The 23,618-nt window shown below is 36.2% G+C and overlaps 3 protein-coding genes across 5 annotated transcripts in view; 1 reads left to right on the forward strand and 2 right to left on the reverse strand.

Moving 5' to 3' along the window:
* Nucleotides 1-735: 735 nt before the first annotated feature.
* Nucleotides 736-7,301, reverse strand: galca (galactosylceramidase a). The gene is made up of 17 exons (XM_007255424.4): nt 6,972-7,301; nt 6,819-6,887; nt 6,625-6,688; nt 5,534-5,647; nt 5,282-5,421; nt 5,157-5,195; nt 4,927-5,054; nt 4,448-4,603; nt 4,222-4,346; nt 3,832-3,959; nt 3,643-3,732; nt 3,468-3,557; nt 2,867-3,011; nt 2,217-2,397; nt 1,984-2,144; nt 1,798-1,874; nt 736-1,089 (listed from the first exon to the last, which is right to left on the reverse strand). The coding sequence occupies exons 1-17, from the start codon at nt 7,101-7,103 to the stop codon at nt 934-936; spliced, it is 1,995 nt and encodes a 664-aa protein (XP_007255486.2). The 5' UTR covers nt 7,104-7,301; the 3' UTR covers nt 736-933.
* A 968-nt stretch (nt 7,302-8,269) lies between these two features.
* Nucleotides 8,270-19,701, forward strand: lgals8a (galectin 8a). 2 transcript variants are annotated; one of them, XM_007255427.4, is made up of 10 exons: nt 8,270-8,449; nt 10,306-10,394; nt 10,872-11,079; nt 11,423-11,542; nt 11,926-11,976; nt 13,503-13,529; nt 13,686-13,774; nt 13,954-14,119; nt 15,992-16,137; nt 18,799-19,701. In XM_007255427.4, coding segments are annotated over exons 1-10 (936 nt in total). In that variant the 5' UTR covers nt 8,270-8,410; the 3' UTR covers nt 18,800-19,701. The 2 variants fall into 2 exon arrangements, with proteins under 2 accessions (XP_007255489.2, XP_007255488.2); XM_007255426.4 differs by having other exon boundaries at nt 15,992-19,701.
* Nucleotides 19,702-21,586: 1,885 nt separating this feature from the next.
* Nucleotides 21,587-23,618, reverse strand: part of zdhhc14 (zinc finger DHHC-type palmitoyltransferase 14) — a 49,120-nt gene continuing 47,088 nt past the window's right edge. The window contains exon 10 of one of the 2 annotated variants that reach the window (XM_022684795.2): nt 21,587-23,563. In XM_022684795.2, the coding sequence (XP_022540516.2) occupies nt 23,219-23,563 (345 nt within the window). In that variant the 3' untranslated portion in view covers nt 21,587-23,218. Of the gene's footprint in view, nt 23,609-23,618 lie in introns of both variants that reach the window. The other variant, XM_007255428.4, reaches the window with a different exon arrangement.

A 23,618-nucleotide genomic window follows, 5' to 3' on the forward strand; every position in this document is an offset into this window, starting at 1 on the left:
GAATTATCTTCATACTAGACTACATACGTCTGCTGTGTTCTTGCTGGAGTGTGAGCGTGACGTGCGCAGGTGTAATGGGTCGCATATAAACCAATATGGTGTCGTGATGATATATCAGTGACGTGTAGACGCTATGACCCAACGTGCTTGGGCAACTGCCCTTTTACTGTCCTTGGCTGATATTGCCCTTCCGAGGGAGAGGAAAAAATAATATAAGCAAATATGATTTCATATTTCAACAAGATTTTCTTTAAAATTCGTAATTTTGATTAAAGTTTCGTAAAACAAAGTTTTCAGAGTCAATCATTCAGATTCAGACACTTGGAGAGATAGGCAAAAGGGAGGGGCGCGGGAGTAGCAGGGGACACGCAGCACGCTTCACTAGAAAAAAAAAAAAACGCAGCACACGACCGGGCGGCGCTTCAGCCGACTAGCAGAGGAGTTTGAAGATGCAGTGGGAGTAGAGCTCATGCTCTGAAGGTGAGCTTGAACAGACAACACAGAAAAGTACAGACAATAGTGTGCAAATGTAAGGAGTAAAAAATCGTCTGAAAAAGAATCACTCCAGTAAAATATAGACAAGCAAAATTTCTACTTAAGTAAGATAAAAAGTAATTGTATTTTGTTAATTGACACCTCTGTTTACATTTCACACATGTAACACACAGTAAGTGCTTATCAGTTTTAAATAAAACAATTAGTAGGCAGTGTAAATTAGGCAACTACAACAATTCCTATATTGTAAAATCTTTATCATGATTTGTCCCTTTATAAAACAATCATTACATTTTCACGAATTCACACACACACACATACACGCATACATTTGATCAAGATCAAGTGATTCAGAATTCTGTAAACATTGATTTAACAGTGATAAAAAATTCATATTCGTAAGCTCATTTGCAGGAACATCCTTAGTGTCTTTCACGGTTAATGAAGATCAGTCTCTGCATTCACCAGAAAGTTATCAAACTGTGCAAATTCATAGGTGTGGGTCCCTATTGCAGCCCAGCCATTTTTTGGTTGAAGAACCACAGCATTCTTCCAGAGAGGATAACCATTCATCATCCCAAAAGCAAAATACCCCTGTAAAAAAAGTTTTAAAAAGTGCTTTAAAGATAGGAAGCAAGTAGAAAAATGTAAAGTAACAAGAGTATATGACTTCAAATAGCATGCAAAGAGTAAATGATTCCACATTATGACAATTATGACAGAATCTAATAGGCCCATGCACGTTTTATTATCTGTAATAATAAAAATATATATTTTTAGTTGAATAAAAATCTATAAAAACATTTGTTGCATATTAGATATAATTAGATTCTCACAGCAATGCTTCCACATCTAGTGGTGTAATAATTCTGTCAAGCTAAATAGAGGCTGATAATGCAGCAAAGTTGAAAAAAAAATTATTAAAACATTTGTCATACAGTAGAGGGAGCACCACTCAGAAGCAGAATTTAAGACATGTGCAGTTGAACATTGTTGACATATTGATAAATAATGCAAATATCAGATTTATTAGACATACAGTATATATAGTCTCATTTTTAAAACAAAAAGGCTCGTATATTTAAACCTTTAAAAAAATGCCACAAGATACTGCATTACATGTGGAAGCATAAGACCCCGTGTAACAGTTTATTGATTAAATCCTACAACTCAATTCCATGTACAGAAAAGGACATAATGCTGTTGAACCAAACTAACTACTGCAGTACTGACATGTAGAAAAATCTCTATAAGGATCTAGTGAACATACATTTGCAGTCCACTTAGAAATAAAACTCTTACCTTTACAGTGAGAGTCAGCGTATGCCATATACCAGGTTGTGTGCCTGATAATCCCTCAGCAAGAACTTTCTTTCCACCTTGAACAAGAAGAAACCAAACAGAGTTTGTAGTTGCAATAACACACTATAAGAAGCTACAGAGAACAGTGTTAATTAAAATGTTGATGAAAAATGAATGACAACTCACCTATATCATTGGTCACTTTGTATGTTCCATTTGCAAATACCCAGAAAAAGACACCCATGGCATTCTTGACCGATTCTCCTGCTTGATCCACCCTGGCTGCAATGAAAACACCTCCATTCATATTTTCAATGTAGATGTCACAGGACACAGTCAGATCTTGCCTGAGGAAGCAGAAAGCATTATTGCATATTGCTGGCCCATGCTGACACATAACACATGAGGGAAAAACTCACCAGTTATGGTCTCCTACAACACTGATTGTCTGGTCAGCATCATAAGCCCATGTAACTGGCCGCTGGGTAACAACCTGGCGCAAGGTGAAGGCATGCGGCCCTGGATCTGTGAGGTTATTGAAATACTCAAACACTCCGGTTTGATCAGCAAAATATGGAGCCTCGGAGAAGGGGGGGTTACCTGAACAGAAGAGGGAGACAAAGATTAAAACTAAACAGTGGTGCCCAAAGCTTTTCATAATAATGTTATGTTAATGCAAATTGTAGAGCATGATCTGAGGTTCAGCAGGGGAGTTAGAACCTTTCAGAACATTCAATGTATAAAAACACTGTCTGCAGAGTTCAGCTACAGGCTACAGTTTTAGTTAATGAGTAAGTCATTTACTCAGTCACCTCAACAGGACTGTGTGATCCTAATGAGGACCTGAAAGCAGTCTGACTGAATGTTTAGATGTGTATTTAGGATTTGGTTGACTATTGATTTTTTTTGTGTTGGCTACCTTAGCCCAAAACATTCAATCTGATTAACTATATCGTAATTAACTATAGATGTAATTGTTTTTGGTTTAATTATCCTTTTAAACTGTGTCAGGATAAAATAAACACTTTAGCAAATACTGTATAAAAAATTAAAAAGCCAAGAAACTCACGGACATTGAAGTCATCAAAATATTTCCTGGGGAAAGGTGCAGATATAGGGGGATCAGGGTAAAGGCCTTTTTGCCCACCGGAGACTGATGTAATTGTATAAACCTCATCAACATCCAAAGTCAAGTTAAAATATCCATTTTGAATCTGTTTCAAATATACAAAGTTACAAAGATTGACTATGTGTGTACTATGTACTTGTTTTATTTTACAACAGAATATATATATATATATATATATATATATATATATATATATATATATATATACATATATAGTGGCATGGAAAAAGTATTTGCCCCCTTACAGATTTCTTTTGTGTTTGCACAAAATTGTACTTACAATTTTCAGATTATCAACAATTTTTTTTTAAAAACACTTTTTAATAGGTGGAAAAAATTCCAATATTTTGATTAGCATATTACTTGTTTTATGTTTTTGTTACTTTAATAAATAAAACTATCATTTTAAAAGTGCTCTTTATATTTACTTGGGTTATCTTTGTTTAATATTAAAGTTTGTTTTAAAATATAACCACTAACACTGTGTGTGTAGATTTTATATTATTTTATATTTATATATATATATATATTTCATTTTCACCTTAATGGAGTTAGTCTTCTTAAACAGCACGTCTTTTTTGGTCTCAAAATCAAATTTTGTGTACCACTGCTGTAGCTCAGTGAGTGCTGCCTAAAACAGAAAGCATGCAACATTTAATTAAAGCGTTTAGTAAACAAACAGCAGTCTGATTTTACTAAACAGAGAGCAAACTTACAAAGGAACCTTTGAGCCGAAAAGTTGCCGTCTGAGGGGAAACACTGTAAGGTGGAAGTGCAGGCCTTATGCACTGAGAGTGATTATGACTCTGTGGAAACAGGAATGGTAAGCACCAGAATAAGGACTCTGTTTAGTGAACTCACGGTAAATTATTCACTTTAACAAAGAGAAAAGACAAAACACCAACCATGGTCTCTATTACAACGGTCAGATTCCCTTTGCCATCAGTTAATGCGACATAACTTCCACCCTGAGCAAGATGCCCCACAGTGTCCAGATATGTCCAGCCGGGTTGTGTGAACTGAGTGGTGTGAGCTAAACCACACGAGGACATTTGTTTTAGCACATTTATAAATACATAACAGGCAATAAGTACCTATACTTAAAGCTCCTTCTGAATACCATTTTCTTAACAGTGTCTGGCTCATATTTTAGGATAAGAATGCAGAACTGTCCAGTGATATATATCGTCCACAAAAAAATAGTTTTCATGACAGGTCTAGTCAACTCTGTAACAGATCGTGTGTTGTTTTATTTTCACTCTTATATGTGAATCACTAAAGTGTATGCAGATTACCAGTTATCCATATTGGGGATTCCACCACATAGTTCCCACTCCACGGCTCTTCTGCTGTCATCAAACCATCACCGCCAAAAGACAGATCTTCATAGTAACTTGCTATCAGATTCCATGAAATAGTGCTAAAAGACAAGACTATCACTCACAAGAAACTACAAACAGATGAATTGATAGGTCAATCACCGCTGACAGATCGTGAGCATTTTGAGAGCATTTTACTCACGAGGTCATCCTGCCGTTGATGTAGTTCTGGTTCAGAATACGAGCCCAGCACCCGGCACCAATGTCATTATTAAACGTGCTGTAATCCTCAGAGGACCAGAGCCTCTTCCCAGTCAGCAAAGCCTCCTTCACTGTAGTGGTGCCTGGGTAGTGAACTCTGGCAAAAGAACACTGCAGATGTAAAAATGCTACTGTAAAACAAAGAGGCTAACAGTGTGCAACATTATGAAGAGGTAATATTATCACAACACATTACTTCACAATATACATTTCTTTGGCAAGCACTACTTACTAATGTATTGACAAAGGGTCAAGACATAGTTTTAAATCATATAATGTTCATATTCTACTGTACTTTTTGTTTTGTTTGTTTGGGAACTTAAAAAAATAAACTGCAGGATTTGTCTTTTGTTCCCTGAAAACATCTTCCCTTCATTTTGATAAGAATTTGTACATTTATTTGATTTTTCTACATCTTACCCAATCACACCAACAGCTTCATTGAGATATGGATCAGTCAGCAAAGCATTTGAAATATCCCAGTTCCCATCTGCCGCTATAATACTGACATCTTTTAAACCAGCTCTGTCTAATGCGTCTCGAAGCACCTGGAGGAAGAACAAAGCATATTTTTTATATTCCCTTATACAATTAATCAAAACGATGCATTTACGCAACGTTAGCAATTTTTATTTAAATAATGTTCTTACTGTGATGTACTTTGCATTAAAGTCCCTTTCATTCCATATCTAAAACATAAAATCAAAATTAGAATATTCTTGTCACTTGTAAGGAAACTGCAAAGAAACCCCATAATGGATTAGAAAAGGCATACCCCTATGTACTCAATATCAAGGTCATGATAATGTTTTGCCCCAATGACCCAAGACACCACATAGTTAGCAGTGATGTCTGGAAAGGTGTATGGCCAGTTGGTCCCATTACCAATCCATCCAGGGAACGCCCAGGGCAGGCCTTCAATAAAATCATAAGATCTGTTATAAGACCACAAAGAAATTTGTTTGATGTTTTCTTAGAATATTGCTGTTCAAATACTACTAGTATTATCTAAAGAGATCAGTCCCACCAATTAGAGTGATGTTTGGGTTCCTCTTCTTGGCTTCCTTCATTAGCCACCACTCGTAACCACGGAAATAATTCTCGTCTTTCTCACTGTGCATATGTGATGGTTCTGTACCATCTGTAAAAAACAACCATTTAATATGGGTGGTAAAATGAGTGTTTTGACAGGTATATTGGTAAAAGTTGGTCCAATAACAAAGTTTCTGTAAAACTATAATTTATTTTTATTATGGCTCCCCTGCCTCTAATTTTAACAACATAAAGGACCGTCTTGATTGTGTTAATTAAAGATCTATTTCCTTGATTATCCTCTTAACAGGCCAGGATTTGTGTCAACTTTCTGCCTGACATTACACCCTTAAATCTTGACACAGTGATTCATTTAGAAACTAAATGATTCACATAAACTTTAATGCATGTTGTCTATTGTCTAAATAAGCTGTCACACCTCTGTGAACTATACTGTTCTATACATAATTTAAAATTATACAAGTAACAGAATACAGGAAGATGATAAATAAGGCAACTAATTACTAGACTTATGCAATATGCCTAGGCCTCAGCCAGGATGTATTGTTATTCACCTAACAAAAACCTACAACCACAACAATCTGATAATGGCTCAACAAGAATCCAGAAGTACAGCATAAGACTATGTTCATGGTCCACTGCCCCACCAGTGAAGCTCTTAGATCTTAGGAGAAAATTAAGAAGGACTTAGACAAGGTACTATAAGAACAGAAGAAAGCCCTGCTCAGTCAGGGCTCACTTCCTTTAAGCTACATCTAAAATAATCTATAATATGTAAAATTATATACGCATGACAATGACAAGAACATAAATGTTGTTTTGATTAATTTGATTTTATGATATGTTAAAAAGTTGCACACTTTGTTTTTACATCACAAAGATTATATTGCCTTTCTGTCAATAAAATGTAACATGACATTCATGTGACTTCTGAGAATGAGAATGACTGATCATGTGACAATGAACTGGTTATATCCACCTGCACCTTAATGGATATCACACACTGAGCAGAAAATGATGTAATACCATTTGATAGAAAAGGCAGGTACACTGACAGTCTCTTACCTGTGGTTTGGGCATCACCACCTATTTCCACTTTGAGAATGTGTAGTGAAGCTCCAAAGTTTGGCTAGGAGGAACACAATTGTCCCAACATTAACCAACAACAATGACAAAGACATGGCAACTCTAAATAATGTCAACAGCTAACTTATTTGCAAAGCTCTGATTTTAGGAGTGTGAGAATTCCTTGCTGCTACCTTGAAAAGGTAATCCAGTATTTGGCTCCGATAAGGCTCTTTATAGTTGATCAGAAGTCGTGATGTGGCCTGGGGTGAAGAAAAAAACACAAAGCGGTTACTGGGGCTTCAGAAAACATCAAATACAGCAAAAACACACATGACCAGACCTACCCCTCCTCCGCTTAAGCCCCCTATACCATCAAACCGTCTCCCCAGCCCAATCAGGTCATCCAGAAAGTAATCTTCAGCCGAGCACACACAAAACCATGAGGCCAGCAGCAGCTGGACACGGGCTGAGATCATCTTGGTACGGTCAGTGTGCTGGTGCTCAGTGAACGACCTGCTGTCCTCAAAGAAAATGAGAATAACATAATCCTGCTCTCCACTTTCACAACTCTTACTGACCCACCCCTCCTTCTTTAACAGCCTCACTTCCGCAACTGCCTCTGTCCAGGAACTGCTCCAGCAGCGCACACTACTGATTTAACCAGCTCCACCGCTGTTTCAACATATCAGCGGTTACACTAAACATTACGGTAGGAGTCAGTAGTGGGATCTGAATTCAAAATAAAAGTCCTTCACAGGAGGTGAACGTGAGGACAATACCTTGATAAGGGAGCCCATTCTCGCCACCTAAAAAAATAAAAAAATAATCCAGCACATTTATTATTATTATTAAGTAAACCGCTCAATATCTCAATATTTTGACATACTAAGTCATTATTTTGAGATAGTAAGTCATTATATTGATATACTATCTCATTATTTTGAGATACTATCTCAATATTTTGAGATACTATCTCATTATTATGAGATACCATCTCAATATTTTGAGATACTAAGTCATTATTTTGAGATACTAAGTCATTATTATGAGATACTATCTCAATATTTTGAGATACTAGTAGGCTGTTATCTGTGCCATGATTTGTGTTGTAATTCTCAATAATAGTATCCATTTTGCATCTTTGTCTCACCTGCTTCTGTCTCTGAACATTCTACTAGTATCTCAAAATAATGAGACAGTATCTTAAAATAATGACTTACTATCTCAAAATATTGAGATAGTATCTCAAAATAATGATTTAGTATCTCAAAATATTGAGATAGTATCTCAAAATTTTGACTTATTATCTTAAAATATTGAGATAGCAGTTTACTTTATAATATATATATATATATATATATATATATATATATATATATATATATATATATATATATATATATATATATATATATATATATATATATTTTTTTTTTTTTTTTTTTTTTTTTTTTTTTGCTGGATTATTTAATTTTTTAGGTGCCGGGAATGGGCTTCCATGCATTTGTGTTCACTTGTGGGCCACTCATTCTAGATTCCGGGACATTTTATTTGACTTGTGTCCTTAATTTTAAACAAAAAACAGTGAGGGTCTTGAAGGTTGCCTGGTTACGTCACCGTAAACCTTGGCTGTGATTGGTCGCTCCTCTCCTGAAGACGTTCATCAACAAGGAACAAGAAAGTGGTGCGGAGCGGTTGGGAAGTTCTTCAGGGAGTGGATTTTTATAAAGAAATATATTTATACAGGATTCAGTAGTAACGCAGGAGCTGTGTGGTGGCCGATATGTCGGTGAAGACCCCGAAGCAGACTGTGCTGAACCCGGTGAGACCGAGACTGCTGCTGTTTACTGAGCGGTTAATGTCAAATAACTTAGAGCTCGGAGGTTTGAGCCTTTGCCGATGAAGATGTTTATTATTATTGAGGATTTATGATATATTTTTGGGACAATGTTTTATGTTGTGTAATCTAGTGAACAGATCGCTTACCTGTGACGAACTTACTCTGGTGGATCAGCTACTACAGATGAAGAACTGTCCGTTCCACCTTAAATTACATTGCAGTTAGCTTGTGGTCTGTCCAGGGTCAGAATGCCAATACCGTACAATTTAAGGTGGAACGGGGGCAAGAAAACCCTGTTCTTTCTGTCGGCCTGTCACTGAAAGAGTTCCGTGGCCGGTGTTACGTCGAGTTGTGTTATCTTGTCAAACCGTGCTACCCTAGTGCACCATATTTAACTGTAAAAATAAAACAGAAGCACCATATTACATCATGTTCCCAGTAGTTCGCTCAGTAGATGTAGCTAGTATATTTGGGTAGCTCAAATCACAGTATCATGGTAAAGTTATGGCAATGAGAGGTCATTACTGCTTTTGTATTTTTTTTTAATAATAACAGTTGTATTTGTTATTAATAATTTCCATTTACACTTTTGTGCAATTAACTGTCATTTACACATTTAATACAAATAATTCCAGGGGGTCCGGTTGTGTAATACACCCAATTAAAACATAATTCCCGTAAAAACATATACGAAACATTTACAAAACTTTCTTTAAAATGCGGATCCGCGCTTGCGCACTGGTGGTAAGAAGCACAAAACGACGGGTAGCACAACTCGACAGAACACCGGTTGCTCCAGTTGTGCGTAAGTTCAAACGTAGGCTATTTGTAATGTAGAGAAGTGTATAAAATTCAGATTTACAGCATTACTAAATTAGAACAGGCCGCACCACACAAACTAGTATATGCATAGGAGCTAGTTAATATTTACCCCTAGACCTGAGCTGGAGAGAGAGCTCCAAAAAATCTAAAAAAAAACATCACATAATAATAAAAGTAGCAGTAAAAATGCTAAAACATCGACTAATATATAAAATAAAAACATCTGTTCTGGTTCTGCATTTGTTTTCTTCACGTAAAGATTACAATCTGTAACTCCAGTAGCACAAAATACAGACCAGTGGTGACTCTGGGTTTAGTAAAAGGAGAGTTTTAAACTAACTAGTGTAATTGAGGACTTTACTCACAAACCTAAGACAAAAAACATGAAAGTCCCATTTATTTAGATTTAGCTATAATAAGTGAACTGAAGTCACACTCTTGACATTATCCTAAAGGAGTGGAATAAGATCAGCTGAGGCTGTAGGACATTTTACCACAGGTGTCCATGCAGCATCATGAGGAGAAGATTTTGGAGAAAGAAAAAAAGTTAGTTTTGCAGAAAAAAATAGACATTGCAGGTGAGGAGATATAAACAATAAAATATTTGTATTCAATGATTGTTATTGATTGTCAGATATACGTAGTTTAATACAATAACATTGTCTTACCCAAAACGTTTATGCATCCCTTGTCAGATTACATTATGAATAAATTCATATCCTTTACATAATCAAACATTCTAAAGTATCATTAATGCTTAGTAGCTTTATTATTACAAATAGCATGAAATAAATAATAATACAAAAATTAAACAAACAAACAAAAAAAGAAATGGCACATTAAGTATTCCATTGTTTTCCTTTTTGTTCATTTTTTCATGTTTTAGCAAAAGTTTCAAAATATATGATTGTTATTTACACATAAATACTAATTGCTAGTGTAAATCTAATTAGAAAATGGCTGAATATATAAAGCCCTAGGATAAAACTGATGTGATGTTTCTTATTTTTTTTTAGACAATCCCGTTCGCTGTAACCATCCTGGGTGGGCTCCATCCAGGTGAAATGGTTCTGATACAGGGCTCTGTTCCCAGCGATGTAGACAGGTGAGTGCAATCACTTTGTGGTACTTTCTCATTTAAGGTATTTAAATGAAACCGGTTGCTTGTTGTGCCTGTTTCAATCACAAGCCGTCAGTATAGACTACAAACTAGTGATTTTTACATATTTCTATTAGCTTTATTATTTTATATTTGTTTTATACCATTTATAATTAGCAAATAATCTTTACATTGTGTAAACGTGTGTATTACGTGTATATAATGTATTTTTCTATTCGTATTAATTGTGTTTTATTATTGTGTGTTTTTACTACTGTGAGGGACTTAGCACCTCTGTACCTCTGAGTTACTGTGATGTGACAATAAAGCAATTTTATTTGATTTGATTTTTTACATTTAAATTACATGGCATGAAACCCTTTTTAATTAATTACATGATTTGATTAGTAACTTTTTTCTTTTATATGGTTGCCATTAGTACTGTATACTACGATTTACCTTGACCATGAATTATTCTTGCAGGTTTCAGGTTGACTTCACATGTGGCAACAGTATTAAGCCAAGAGCAGATGTGGCTTTCCACTTCAACCCTCGCTTTAAGAAGTCCCACATTGTCTGTAACACACTGCAGCATGAGCAGTGGGGCAAGGAGGAGATCCACTATCTGATGCCATTTGGAAAAGGAACAGGTTTTGAAATCATTGTGCTTGTAGAGAAAGAAGTATATAAGGTGAGGAGGCAGATGGGTACATTAGAAACAGTAAATATCTGCATCCGTCCACAATATTTTTTCAGTGCATCTCCGATGTTCACTCTGTTTAGCTTAATATTTATTTATTACTGTAACTGAACTTATCACTTGATTTTAAATCACTTTGAACTATTAATATGAAAACATTATTTTTGTTATTATTATTATTATTATTATTATTAGTAGTAGTAGTAGTAGTAGTAGTAGTAGTAGTAGACGACGAAATAGAAGTAGCATAATCTTTTTTTGTATATTAGATTTGTATCTAAATGCTGAACATGTTTTTCTGAACATGAATAAAAATGCTTTTTTATACCTGCAGGTGGCAGTAAATGGTGCACACGTTCTGGAGTACAAGCACAGAATAGATTTGGGTAAAGTGGACACATTGGGAATATCAGGAAAGGTTAACATCCAGGCTCTTGGGTTCATTCCAAGTACTGTAAGTACCTGACATAATCAAGATATTCAAACAGAATCTTAAATACTGCTAAAAATGTGTTAATTACACATAATAGCTGTTAAATATATATTTTAAAAGAACCTTTATATATTTCCTAGCCTTTTTTATGAGCCATGTAGACATTGTTATTGTTTTAAGACATTTCAGGATATACTGTTCAGTTGTGAATCAATTCATATCATATATGGAAGTGAGAATGGAATGGTATAACAGCCCATATGTACTTACTTAAATGGGCTATGAAAAAATATAAAGTATGTTTGCTTTAAGATCATAAGTAGGTGTGTGTCAGGAAATAAATCGGGAAAAAAACAGCATTGTGAATGGAATGTGAGTTAACTTAAATTTTTTTTGTTTTTAAGAGTTCGACCATTTCTCCAGTTGCTATGAAGGGGTTAAGCACACAGGCTAATGTAAGTAAAAATTGTGAGTTTTGTATTTTTGTTTGTGTGTGTCCCAAAACCTGCAGATTTTGTCTTCTTCTATATGTTTCAGACATACCATAGATTTGGATAACCCAATAAGCAGCATATGAGAACTTAACAGCTTGGACATTTTTTTATATTTCAGATTGATTTTGAAAAGTAAATATATAGATTTTATTTTGTAATAATCGTTGTCACTCAGACATTCAGTGCACACTAAGGTACAATTTAATCATGTAATATCAGAAATGCGATGCAGGAATCATTGTCTTGAGGAATGATTCAAATATTGTCTTAAGCTACTGGAGCTTTTTTTAGACAAGGGTTCATAATGTAAGCTTATGGGAATGGACTGGCCAATTGAAATGGGATGAAAAATGTATATAATTGTATGTAATTTCCTCCAGATTCCCACTGATAGCTTTGATTGGTCACAGCCTGCAAATTTATACTGGCTTAAAACGACCCCACAGTTATTACTTACTGTGAAAACTGTATACTCTGCAAATTCATACTTCATTAAAATTACTCCACAGTTATTACTTACTGTAAAAACTGTACACTCTGCAAATTCATACTGGATTAAAACGACCCCACAGTTGTTACTTACTATGAAAACTGTATACTCTGCAAATTCATACTGGATTAAAATGACCCCACAGTTATTACTTACTGTGAAAACTGTATACTCTGCAAATTCATACTTCATTAAAATTACTCCACAGTTATTACTTACTGTAAAAACTGTACACTCTGCAGATTCATACTGGATTAAAATGACCCCACAGTTATTACTTACTATAAAAACTGTACACTCTGCAAATTCATACTGGAATAAAATTACCCCACAGTTATTTCCTATTGTAAAAGTTGTATACTCTGCAAATTCATACTGGATTAAAATGACCCCACAGTTACTACTCTGGAAAAATACACACACTACAAGTAAACTCTTGTGCAGTCTTAACAACCTTCTAACTCCCCCTGTCTGTCATGATGAAAATGACCCAAAGACAGTCTGTCTACATTGGTGGTGTACAGCTTTCATGAAAGTGTGAACATATGAGATGTTTTACATTCTTTATTTCATTTTTAATGGGGAGGTCACTCATTCAATTTATTCTATATAAAGGATAATTTAGCAGGTTGTCTTTATGTTAAACAGAATAATGGTAAAAGGTAATATTTGACTCTTAAGACAACATAAGGTATAACATTGCATTTGTATCAGACTATCAGCTTTAAAAATGAGTTTGGTAAAAAATAAAATGTTATGCTTAAAAATGAGAGCTCCAATTTGTTCATTTTTTTGATATACTATTTACAAATATCCCAGAATCATAACAGTCAGTAGTCAGAAGTATGTCAAGGCAGTGTTAATTGTGCTGCTTTACAGTTTTACTGTTTTGGAAGCAAAATCTTTTCTTTTCAGAGTGCAGAAAAAAACGTGTGTATATCAAATGCCACATGCTTTGAGCACTGAAATGCTCTTCATGCTTTCCTTTGTCCTTCAGGCTGTGCTGTCAGAGCCTGGTGATATGGTGAGTACATGTCACACTGCTAGACCTCCCATGTGTATAAAATCTGAACCATGAGAGAGTTGTGTATAATAATGACACTAGAAAATGGATACAGGCATAACAAGTTCAACCTTAGAAGGCACGTGTGATCAGGCTTGTCCTGTTTTATCTTTTCAGAGTCTTCCTTTTAAGAGAAAGCTTGTGAATGGGTTGAGTCCAGGACACACAGTTACAATCAAAGGCAGAATCAGTGCATTTTCCCACAGGTATGGTTATTATGTAACTATTTAGAATAATAGTTTGTGGTAATAAAATGTCATTTACTGCTTATTACATAAACTTGTAATAATTGTCAATCGTCAGGTAATAGCTGTCATGTGTGACAGTGTTTGTCTGATGTGATTAAATCTTTTGCTGTTCTTCCTGTGTGCATGGCTGTGTGTAGTTTCAGTGTAAACCTGCGTGTGGGGAACTCTGAGGACATTGCACTGCACCTGAACCCTCGACTCAAAGCAGGATTGTTTGTTCGGAATTCGTTCCTGTCAGAGTGCTGGGGTCCAGAGGAACACAGTCTTCCCAGTTTTCCCTTCATACCAGGAGAATACTTTGAGGTATCGGGTCCTATCTAATAACTGCTGGCACAGATAGCAGCAGTATAAAAGATTCACATATATTCATCCTGTCTAGCTTTAAAGGTTTATATAGTTACATAAAAGTTAAGTAATTAGAAAAAAGCTGTAAAAAAAAAAAAAAAAAGAGTAAAGTGCGAAGGTTCAATTAGCAGGGTAAGAGCACAGTTTTGCTCAAAAGAGTGCAATGTGCACAACATTATGGGTGACATACCAGAGTTTAAAAGAGGACAAATTGTTGATGCACGTCTTGCTCGCGCATCTGTGACCAAGACTTTGTAAGAGCCACGGTATCCAGGGTAATGTCATCATACCACCAAGAAGGACCAACCACATCCAAGAGGATTAACTGTGGACGCAAGAGGAAAAAGCCTGAAAGGGATATTCGGGTGCTAACCCGGATTGTATCTAAAAAACATAAAACCACGGCTGCACAAATCACGGCAGAATTCAATGTGCACCTCAACTCTCCTGTTTCCACCAGAAATGTCCGTCAGGACAATAAATTATTGTGGTCTAAAACCAGGTGTTTTAGTTTCATTGTCCAACCCCTGTATATATTGTATGTTTTATTCAAAAAAATTAACAAAGCCATTAGTGATTCTAAGATAACCATTGGAAATTATATAACATACTAGGTAGGTTAGAGTCTATAGACAATAGGAGACAGTTAGTTTGTACTTAAGTCCATATTTATAACAGTAGGACCCATACAATTTCAGAAACTACAGAACTATTACTGAACTGCTCCACATTAAAGTGTGTGTGGTAATTTATGCATGCAGTTAGCATATTGCTGTAATTGGTGGGATATGTTGCTTCATTGGCCTAACAGACAGACACGTTTATATCTACACTATATGCATCTTGAATATGTTGATTGTATCTGGATAAGGCCATGCCACATAAATATACAAATGTATCAAACACACAAGACTAATTTAAAACAGATACAAATCCCATGTGTTTGAGTTATGTGTTACAGCACAGGTTCACCTTTCCAAGATGCATTCAACAATCAAATGTCCTCCCAGTACAAGCAAAATCTCTCACTATGCAGTACACTGCAAAAAGTATAAGTTCATTTAGGATTGAATGTTTAGGGGTTCTTCAATTTGAACCCCTTAGGGTGTTTAGGGAACCTAAAAAAAGTTTTTAGAAGAAACCGTTCCTTAAAGCACTTTAAGCTCTCATGATGGTTCCTCAAAACACCTTCAGGGGTTCCTTCACAAACTGAAGAACCCCCAAAAGCTCCTCCAGGACCTTACACTTTTAATAGGCACAAAGTTACCTTAAGTCTGAAGAAATACATGACTGTATGTAAAATTGTGTTTTTTGGGGCAGCAGCCATATTAAGTTTAGCGCAGGACAAGGTGAAAAAAGATAAACAGCTGGTTTCCATGAATTGAAAGGATTTGCATATTCTATCCACCACCGCAATCAAATCACAATCTGACTGAAAAGATAGGCATTTAACTACCAAATGTAAATCAATGTGTCTAAAATCTTAACATGATACAATCCAGATACTAATCACATACTCAAGTGATCTGGTGTAAACGGGGTCGTAATTCTGGTATTAAAGTAAAACAAGGACATGTTTGTTGTGAGTTTATTTTTTGCTGAACTAAAGCCACATTGTTCTTAGTTTTTAGGTTTATAAGCCTATAGGCTTTCAGTGTTCTAAATATAGAGTATACAAATAGGCTTGTTACAATAATTACATTATATACGCCTATTCTTACAACGTACGGACAATTCTTATCATGACATGCCTAAATACAAATATTCTTTTTAAAAGCTCAGGAGAATATGAATCATATAACCTGTATAATCTCTTCTGCCCTGTTGCAGTTGATCGTCCTGTGTGAGGCACAGCAGTTTAAGGTGGCTGTGAACGGGGTTCATCAGTTCAGTTATAAACATCGCGTGCAGGACCTGAAGCGCGTGGACGAGCTGGAGATTCTGGGGGACCTGGAGCTGATGGATGTTAAGATGTGGTAACCAGGCCCACACTTGTAAAGTCGTCAGACACACCACAGCCAGGCTAAAGCTTTCCAGTCTCAGCTCAGCACAAACCAAGTAGTAGCATGTTGTGAATTCATGCTAATGAGAAGCCACTGAATCCAGAGCTCATCCAGACTAAATTCAACTTGAATTATGGGTGTTTTATATTTACCTCGTATTTTTGCTAGAAATAGCTATATTCTAACTCTTTTATTATTGATGATATTAAACATTCTTACAGACTTTAATGTCTGACTCTTAAGCCCTATCCGGGTGGAAATGTCACACTTCCACTCAGTGAAAAAACTCTTGCATCCGGACTGCAATTGAAAAAACTGGAGGACCAGTGAATTTTTTTTGGCTTTTTCGCTCACATGACATCACGTTCAGTAGCTCCTCCATTTTCACTCTCTGTTGTGTTTACGTGGATCTCCATGGAAACGTGCACCCAAAGTGTAATCACGGTGCGTAGCAGTGGACAAATAGCTATTTTATTAAACATGAGGTGACGAAACTCGGATATGTGCGTCAGAAAAACTGTGGGTAATTCAGCCTGTAATTTTCTCAGAGGACATCTGAGTAAAACAAATACATGGTCGTCCCGGACGAGAATAAAATCACCCCCAAAAAAGAGAAAATTACCCCAGTACCACCTGAGAAACTAATTCCGTCCAACACATTTTGCACGCCTTTTGTACCTGAGCTGAAAAGAAATCTTCAGCCTGGCTGTGGAGCTCATCTTTTTCTTCTCTTTTCCTGCTTTTATTACCTTACCTGCTGTACACAGTGAGAGCTTCTAAAGCAGCAGGATCTCTCACAAATCAACTGGTCAGTATCACTGTTCACCTAATAAGCACTTCAGCATCTTTAGCTAAACAAACAGTGTGACAATCAAACCTTCATGCCTTACCTTTTATTGTTTTGTAATGTTAGATTTCTTCTGCTAATTTTGCTGAAGTTTGGTTTATCTTGGTGAGGTATATACTGTACAAGAAATACAAAAAATCTTATTTAAAAGTTTGGGTACTTTAGTCAAAAAGAACATTTATCAAACTAAAAATAAGTAAATGAATTCTCTACAAGTAATAATTAACTTCTATTGAGACAAAATTAATGTAACGTCCTTAACATGCTGTAACATTTTAAATGTTTTTTGGGAAATATGATAAACAGTAATTATTATGCTCTACAATGTCATCCCTGTCTAATTGGAATATGGTATTTCTATTGGTCCATTCATCATTAAACTAGAAGAAAACAACTGGCAGATTCTCCTTTTGTCACGGGAAAAAAATGGGAAAAATGGAGAACGAGGTTTTGTGTGACGCTACGATATGCAGAACATTGTCTCTGTGGAGGATATAAACCCACGGATGCCGAAACTTTAGTATATGACCAGATTTTGCTAACATTGCTGCTACCTTTTGCTTTTTCTAACTAGCTTAACATTGCATCCCTCTGTCTCGTTGGTTTGAGCTGGTTCCTCTGGTTCCTTAATTGCTTAGTAGAGGAAAAAAATAATCATACAGTTTATCCCATCAAATATGCTTGTTTTTTTAATGTAGTTATTTATTTATGTTTTTTTATTTCTTCCCACTTTTAAGAAAGATATCTTCATCTATTAACCAAAACATCTCAGGTGCCACTGTAGGCAGATGTTACAGATAAAACAATAGCTATGTTTTCATTGCATTAGTTTATCATTTATATGAGTTACAATTCCTCAGTGATTTGTGTTTAGACATATAGCAATATCCTGTTCCTGTTTAACTTTTTGTTTTTTATTTTTTTTTAATACCACACACCTGATATTCTACCTGATATTCTACCCTGATCTCAAACCCATCCTCTGTGTAAGCACAAGTCCACACATCACATGGCCTCAGTTCAAATAGATCTGTGTAATGACCGTCTGCACTGTACAGTTTCACTGTATTGTTGGGCATCTCAAGCCCATTCAAAACAACCAAATGAAATCATGTCAGATCAAATAATCCTGCACAAATACTTATTGCAAGCAAAGCCTACGAAAGTATCAAACAAGCAAAAACAAGCACGAAAACGGATCAGGGACGCATTAGAGAATATGATGTCTGGAGCCTTTTGGGCCTGAAGGCACTGATATTTGCCCCTGCACACTCCACCACAAACACATTTCTGATGGCTTGGAACACCAAGAAATCCTTCTGGAGGAACGTTTAGCAACTCTAGTCACTGAAAACCAAAGAGAGCAGATTGGATGCCATGTTTGCTGCTTTTTGCACTAATAGAGGTCTGGGTTTAGGAGTTTGACCAAGTTAATGAAGCTGACTGACAGTAAAGATGTTAATGTAGCTAACAAGCAAAAATGTAATTCAAGCACCTGACTGCAACTAAATCATGATACACTAACATCAAACTTTGTCAGTAAAATTCAACCATTTTTTTTTTTTGCATAATTTATTGATTAAGATTGAAATGAAAATTGTTTATTGTGAACTGATTAGTGATCTGGTGAATTTTATTCACTATCAAAACCACAAAAGCACTCTCTAAGTACTATCCCATATCCATGGCCAATTTGTAATATTTTATGTGGTTTCTGAAACTGTATAACACAATGTTGTATATAAGAATGGACAGAAATACATAACATTTGTTTTTGTTATTTGTAGATCTTGGATTATCTACATTTGGAGTAAAAGAAAAACAGTGTACAAAAAAAACATCTTCCTATTATTTACTTAATTACAACATTTACTTTTTTTTTTTTTTTACATTGATTTTGTAATGACACAGCATTTGACGCAGACTTTGATTTGAACAAAGCTGGATTTGCATCTGCTGTTAACTTCAGAGAACTATCAGTGAGCACTTCTAAACTGAGGGTACCTTAATTCTATGCATTTTTATTAGCAGTCTGTATTTTGTCTATGCAACATCCTGCTGATCCTGTCAGCTGCAACTCACATCATCAACTGCTGAAGCTGGAATGTTTGATAGTAAAGAGCATATAAAAGTATAAAACTGACCTATTAATGCTCCGCCCCACAAATTTGTTTTCATAACAACTGAAAAAATCACACTGAACTTAAATATAAATGTAAGAACTGAAAGTTATGTAACCTTGAATTCCCAGTTTAAAATATCTGTGCCACTGAGATGAATTTTACCATTGATTTTTCCACAAGATAACTGTTAACTTCAGAACATTAAACTAAAATATACCTAACATGTCCTCACAGTGTAAACACAGCAGAGTTTCAGCTTTTTTTTATTAGACAGAATGGGATTTTTAATCAGTGTGGAATTAAGCTTGTCTAGACTAGTGACAGTGGCTACTATAGAGCAGATTTGTGGGCGAAGCATAAATTATTTGGATAATACTTGAAGGACCAGTAGAATCAGCAGTGATTCTCAGTGAACTGGGCTTGAAATATTGTACCACACATTTGTTGTCTTCACTCCAGTTTCATGTTAAATAGATTCATGATATGACTAATATATTGCAATGTATTTTTTTATTGTATAACCTGTAATTTTCTGACCAAACCCACTATATAAATTGGTTAAATATGTGTTGTTTGTTTCCTGTGTATTTCTTCTAAGTTGTAAATCAATACAGACTAAGGCTCCGCTCACATAGCATGAAGGCAAAGTTAAGACTGGCAGCTTAAATCTTATGCCTAGATTTCTGTTACATCTAGACTGTATCCAGGTTGATTTTTGCAAATCTGATGCATTAATGCATTTAAAATCAGATTTGTGAAGATGCGTCTCAGTCTGAATGCTCTGGCTGTGACAAAGAATGACTACTAGAGTGAAAGAAGTGTGGGGATCCAAGAAGAGCAGCAATGGTTAGATACTAATGTTTAGGATAGGTTTGTGATGGTCAGAAATGTAAATCTGATCTGATCACTTGTAAATAACAGATCTGATTTAAGAAACAATCTTAATTTTCCTGTAATACATGCTTTCCAGGTGATCAGAATATGTATGATTTCCAATTGCATAGGCGTTCACACCTGGTATATTATATGCTTTTCTGGTGACTGCTTGTGATTAGATTGGTCATATCATCGCTGTCCAATAAATAAAAAAACAACAGCAACCGTACAGTAGAGCATTAAATTCTTTGATGCATAAATACTTGAAATGGAAGTCAGTATAAAAAATGTAGTTATTTCAGGTCATTTTGGATAATTCCTGTTGTCCTTTCATTAAGAAATCTTGACACAGTGTAGGGGACAGTTTGTGTTGTCTAATTATGCAGTAAACTAAAAATGAACAAAAATGGAAATACTTGTTTTTCATTGGGTGAAGACGACATTAAGGTTCTGATTACGATCTTTTTTTTTTTTTACGAGTCTTTTATATTTCGATTTTTCTTTAGACATAGGCCCTGATTTTAATAAGGAACCTAGTTTTGAGCTTTGCCTTTATCCATTAACATATTATTGTAGCATGTTCAGTTGTGTGGTCTTATGGTTATTACATATGTTGTGACAGGGACATTGACGAGGTTAGTGCAGGTCGCCGCTCACACTACACTAATAATGTGGTTGTGTGTGTATCTGAAGACCTCCAAATTTTGAGTGATCCTCGAGACACACCGTATACCGTTCACACCTGTACTTGGTGCTGATCACGTATGATCAGATTACACAGGACACGTTAGTGTGAGCTGAAGGACTTTTATGACTGTTTATGATCAGATGACCATCATCAGTTGAAACGCACACTGATTTGCACTGGACTAAATTGGTTAATGTGTTTGTGAACCTGACACATTTCCCCTTGATTTGTTTTTTGAGAACCTTCTAGACTGAACTATACACTGTATGTGAATTTACACAGGTACATCTTTTACCATTAGGCCATTTAGGTCCTAAAACCTTTACAGAACCTCCCATTAGTAAGACTAGGACTTTCAACTGCACAAAAAAAATCTAAGAATGTACAGAGTGACAGGCATGAATTCCATACAAAGTCGTGAATTTATTGACAAGATATCACCTCTACAACAGTAAATCAGTGAACTTGTTTTTTGGCACATTGTCACATCACCATAATGTGTTGGTACCTGATTCAAACATTTTAACAAAAACAAAAAAACAAAAAGAAATCTGATGCAATAGGTCCGTAGCATGTTCCATAATCGCTGATTAGACCACAGTCATATTGTCAGCAGAACCCCAGAGATATTAAAAGGCAGTGAGATTGCATTTAAACTCAGCTCCATGATACTGATACATCAGTCTGTGTGAAACAGTGGATGAACAGCAGGCTGTGTGTCCAGGAGTGTATCGATGGTCCGCTCTCTGTGTGGGCTCTTTAATATTCTGTTAAAGTGGAATGACTCATTAGCAGGATGATACAGCGACATCTTCACCAGGAACACAGTTCAGTTCTCGTGTCTATAGGCTGAGTGTGCTGCACTTGGTCCTTCAACACAGCATCCACTTTGAGGCATAAGTGCGAGTACACTTGGGGACGTTTACCAACAGACGAGCTGGAAGACCTTTGGTCCTAATTTTGGGGCTCACAGGTTTGTATGGCCTGTTGGGGCCTTGCTTTAGAGATAAAGCTCACCGGGTGTGGCCGTTTGATCTGCGAGGATTAAAGTAGGGATGTGTCCGTGTGGAATTTCTTGGCCGATAAGAACAACCAATAATTAACACCTTTAATGTGATTGAGGTTATTATATTACCTGTAGTGATACTGGGTAAGTCAAAAGTCACAGGACACCTGTCTTATATCAGAAACAAAAGTGAAATTAAATAAAAGGGAAAGTTACGTATCTGAATACCCCAGCAAGTAATGGATGAGGGGGCCTATCTTTTTGGCTATGTCTGGAAAAAAGCAGACATATTTCATTCTGTAATAAAGGAGTGTCCTGCAATAATTGACTCACCCTGTACAAACGTCTTCAGATTATAACTTCTATATTAGTGCAGCTTCTTAGACCTACAGAGCTTCTTTTAGCAAACCTCCTCGCAACTGAGCATCAAAACTGATGCAGAAAGACCCACAAACAAGCAGTGACTCAGAGTGATAGCATAAAACTATGAGAAAGTCTGTCCAATTACCTTTGAACACAACTTTTTGTTAAATCCCTTAAATTAAACCTGACTGCATTTTGCCTTCTTAATCAAATCAAAACCATTGATTTGGAATTAAGGGATAACAAAAACGGTCACTGTCCAAATATTTGTAGACATCTCCACATAAATGATAAATTACATGTCATTGTTGAATCCACAGTGTACCATGGGTACCAGGAATACAGCAAAGAAGGCATTACCACCCACAGTGGACAGTGCAGTGTAGGGGTAGGCAATATTATATCGTATACAATATATCGTAACACAGAAATATCATGATATTAAAAATCCACATTGTGATAATAGGACTGTTCTGTTTTAAAAGTAGTCAATTATTTACTGTCAAGCTTTAGGTTTATTTATTGTATAATTGTTTTAGTTTGCAGTTTATATGCATGCACTAAATATTCTGCAATATTATTTGCTGCATTATATTATTTTATGCTATATTATTTATTTTGCCACATTATGATTATTCTGTTATACTATTATATTATATTCCTGAAATGAATGGATTATTTTAGTTTTCCTATATCGCCAAGTATATCGTTATCGCAAAAATACCCTGAAATATCGTGATATTATTTTAGAGCCATATCGCCCACCCCTAGTGCAGTGCTTTGTAATTATCAGAAGCGCCACACACACATACACACATCCTGCAGTGAACGTGGCAAAGGTCATGGGACATGATACTAGTCCCTGGTCTTATGACATGTGGCATGTTATTTTGTACAGACCATGGTACAAGATTTTCAAAGGATTAGTCAGACTAGTGATTTTGAAGGTCGTAAACTGAAATTTTGAGGTGTTAAAACTATTGGCTATAATTAATGGCTGAAATTCAAGTATTGGGCCAATGATGGGTGAATAGTAAGGGCCAGTGTATCGCACGCACCAAAAAGTAAGTATGGCTTCCAAACCCCACCAGGCTGCTTGTGGCTTTTAGGGCCTTCCTCTGTCCATTCGAGCTGACCAATAGCAGCAGTCCTCAGACGGAGCTGAGCTTGACCAGCCCGCGCACAGAGTCCTCATGGAGCGAGTCCTGGCTGGCTGGGTCATACAGGGGCATGTGGTGACCCAAATGGGCAGCGCAGGGCGTCTCCTCTGGGCTGATGAAGTGCTGGTGGTGGAGGTGATGGTGACAGTGGTTTTCCGAGTCGTGTAGAGCCAAAACCTCTCCTCCGCAGCTCAGGCCTGGGATGGAGGAGGGCAGAGAGGGCTGCCCGGGACCCAGGGCAGAACAGGGACCCCCTACCGACGGCTTGGGCTGTAGGACAGGACCTCCACCCAGCAGAATAGGCTGAGCATGCAGCAGGGGCGTCGTAACAGCAGCCTGCAAAACGAATTTGGTGCTCTGAATGCACTGATCTTGGTGACACTGAGGGAAG

The sequence above is a fragment of the Astyanax mexicanus genome, chromosome 1 (genome assembly GCF_023375975.1).
Source record: "Astyanax mexicanus isolate ESR-SI-001 chromosome 1, AstMex3_surface, whole genome shotgun sequence".
NCBI lineage: Eukaryota > Metazoa > Chordata > Actinopteri > Characiformes > Acestrorhamphidae > Astyanax > Astyanax mexicanus.